The sequence below is a fragment of the Leptinotarsa decemlineata genome, unplaced genomic scaffold (assembly GCF_025532065.1).
Source record: "Leptinotarsa decemlineata unplaced genomic scaffold, Ldec_3_MD MMD2_tig00026330_RagTag_RagTag, whole genome shotgun sequence".
In the NCBI taxonomy this organism is placed as follows: Eukaryota; Metazoa; Arthropoda; class Insecta; order Coleoptera; family Chrysomelidae; genus Leptinotarsa; species Leptinotarsa decemlineata.
Window position 1 is genome coordinate 10,029,516 of NW_027412690.1, and position 3,281 is coordinate 10,032,796.

General features: G+C 44.0%; 1 protein-coding gene across 1 annotated transcript; it reads right to left on the reverse strand.

The window, feature by feature from the left end:
* Positions 1–1,738: 1,738 nt before the first annotated feature.
* LOC141485688 (uncharacterized) lies at positions 1,739–2,933 on the reverse strand. Its single transcript, XM_074182961.1, has 2 exons — positions 2,661–2,933; positions 1,739–2,597 (listed from the first exon to the last, which is right to left on the reverse strand). Exons 1-2 carry the CDS (start codon positions 2,810–2,812, stop codon positions 1,886–1,888), a joined length of 864 nt encoding a protein of 287 aa, XP_074039062.1. The 5' UTR covers positions 2,813–2,933; the 3' UTR covers positions 1,739–1,885.
* Positions 2,934–3,281: the final 348 nt, after the last annotated feature.

Here is a 3,281-nt window from a genome sequence, read left to right on the forward strand (position 1 = left end):
TGAAAAGTCGAAATTTGGAATTTGATAGTCATTGAATATCTATGCATATGATGAGTACTACTTTAAATGAAAGTTGAAGTTGGCATTTGTCAATCATTCATATGCATATAATGATGAATACTTTCACATACATATATTTCGTTTGAGATTATAATGTTAACATAATGTTAACAATGGTATGAATCTGTTTCTGTTTGAAAGTATAATGGTAGCTCTGAAAAGAGCTATTTTTTTTATTGTTTCAGTCTTTAATTGTAGCCCTGAAAAGGGCTGTTATTTTTTTATTAATCCATGCAATGATATGGACTAACGCTCCTCATCATCAGAAACAATAATTATGGTATCGTCATCTGAATCAGATGATATACTAATGATATCATCCTCATAGTAGTCATCTGAATCAGATGATATACTCATGATGTCGTCGTCGTCATAATCAGCTGAATCAGATGATATACTAATCACATCATCCGCATTATTATCGTCAACAGCATCTATGTCGTCCTGAATACCTTGTTCCACTCGTTCTGCGAAATCATCAGGAAGATCATAGATTCGCTGCAGAAATTGAGCGAAGGTTGTACTCAAATGATCAGACGTTGAATCTATTTCATGTACTTGGATGGGTCCTGTACTCGACATTGTGGAAGAATGATATAGAACTGGGATTGTTGCTATATTTATATTGGAAGAAATGAAATGGAGGGGGTGAAATGTAGAACAGTGTTTGAGATTCGAAAACATCAAGAATGAAACTCTGAGCGATTATTAGGAGAAATTCTAGTGATTATTATGGAAAAAAAACTAATAAGAGGGAGAGGAAGGGAGGAAGACACTGCCCCAGCCTCGCAGTGCCTCGTGTACACCAACCAAAAAGTGTGTACTCCGTGGAAGGAAAGGAAAGGAAATGATGGACGAGTAGATGATTATATGTCATCATCGGAATTGAGGACATCATCATCGATTAGGATTGGGGATGGCGGAGGACTATCCTCGATGAGGATAGGGGATGGTGGAGGACGTCTAACGTCAAGCTCGTCATCAGCATCATCACCAGAGTCGTCGTCGTCATCATCGTCGTCGTCGCTACTCATTGGGACAATGTCATCATAAGCAGGGTCCCACCATCCGTCAGGATCTGGATATTCCGAGTCATCCAAGTGTCCTTCGTCACTGCCAGTGACATGCTGAACTTGCATCCTGATGTCGTGATCCCGGTATTCGTATGGCGGACTGTGGGGTTCCGTGGTGGAAGAGACAACCTGTACCTGGCTGTTATCCCAGTAATTGAAGTTGTACCCCTGATCCGGGCAGCTATAGGGTTCGGAGGTTGAATCGGGTTCCATCTCGATGCTAGCTGATCAACTGAATGTTTCATCAGATGATTTCTACTTTTATACTTTCGAGAGGGAGTGGGAGAGGAGTGGAACATTGAGTAGGGGTAAATTGTAGTGTGACATAAGACATATTCAATGAGTAGGGGTAAATTGCAAAGTGACATAAGACATATTCAATGAAAGAGATACTTGAATGGATAAAATACAAATGAAATATACTTGTCGATTTCACTATGAAACATGTCTATTTTTTTATTTTTTAAATTTTCTTCACATGAAATTATTTACAAGTGATTAGAGAACACAAAAATTGATGTGAGGTATTTGTCTAGAAGAACTTGGAATTGAAATAAAAAAATAATAATGATAATAAGAGGAAGTGAAGAAAAATGCTCCAACCATCGCATTGTTCAATGTGTACCAAACCAAAAAACAGTGTACACCCTTTATTTCACTTCCTTTTCCTTTATTCAATATAAACTTAACAAATATAAACTTAAAACTACCATAATTAAATACTCCTAACTAACCTAAAACTAATCTTACATTTACACTTCATCTACAAAAAGAGTGTCCATAACTGTCACTACTTTTTTGTACAGCTCTATCGAAGAGGTCTTTGCTTTACACCTTTCCTGCAGAGATGCATAATTCCGATCTATTTCGGCCATTTCCTTTTGGAGTTCCCTCCGTCGGTTATCCATTTCAGCCATTTGTCGCTTCATGGTAACCAACTCGGCCTCGCTAGATCGGGCAGCTCGTTCTGCTTTCTTGCATCTCTGCAGAAAAACACTCATCTTTTCACTAACCTCTCCGATAGGCTGTGGCACCAACACCTCAGGATCCGCCGGTGTCGCTGGCAGCGGTGGTAGTCGCGTCACCAACGGCGACAATATCACCAACTCCGGAGAAGGACTCCTCGGAATTTCCACTGCTGCTGGTGCTGCTGCTGGTGTGGAGGCCCTCTTACGAGAGGTCGAAAAACTACCTGCATAAGGATTAGTCCTATTGCAAGTAGCTCGGTACTTTGAAATAGGACCAACCTTTGCTGCAGGTCGTTGGCAAACCTTCTTCACAGCCCTGACTTCCTCCTCCTCCTCGAATAAGTCAGGGCTAGAAGATCTGCACCTAACTCGCGAACGCGAAGTGGTTGGCTGGTCAACCGTCACCGCTCTCGAAGATGCTGCCTCCTCCTGGTCAGCGGACACCGGCAGAATAGACGCCACAGCATTATTCACCTCCTGTGTATTGGTTGCCATTCTGAAAAAGAAGAAATAATACAAAGTTAGTTGATATAAAAAATAACATTCCTAATTTACTTACTCAAATATCAAGTTGGTCGTTGGAACGTACTGCCTTGTTGTGGAGTGGACTGCTCTCGATGAGATGACTTCTCGAACTGAATGTTGTGGAGTGCTCTCCGGAGGGTATCGACTTCGATGCGTGAGCGGTGGGAAAATGGTGGGAGCGCACATGCGCGATGAGGGTAGGGGTGTACATGCGCAAATGTTGGGAGTCGGGGGGCGGGGCTTCGGGGAGGGGAGGGGCGGGGCTTCGGAAAGGGGGCGGGGCTTCGGAAAGGGGCGGGGTATCCGAAAAGTTGGTGGGGGGGGGGGGGGGGGGGGGGGGGGGGGGGGGGGCGTGGCCCTAACGGGCCCCGCCCACTGCCTGGGCTCCGCCCAGGTGGGTGGGGCCTCCGGCCCCAGGTAGGCGGGACATCTGGAGAGACATCTACGCCCTCTTCGCGCGCGCGTTCGTAACATAATATGCAACCGAACACCTAACCTAACGTATTAACGTATTAACGTAACCTAACCTAGTACGCTAACCTACCGCTATGCAACCGAACACCTAACCTATCGTATGTATTAACGTAACCTAACCTAGTACGCTAACCTACCGCTATGCAACCGAACACCTAACCTAACCTAACCTAACCTAACC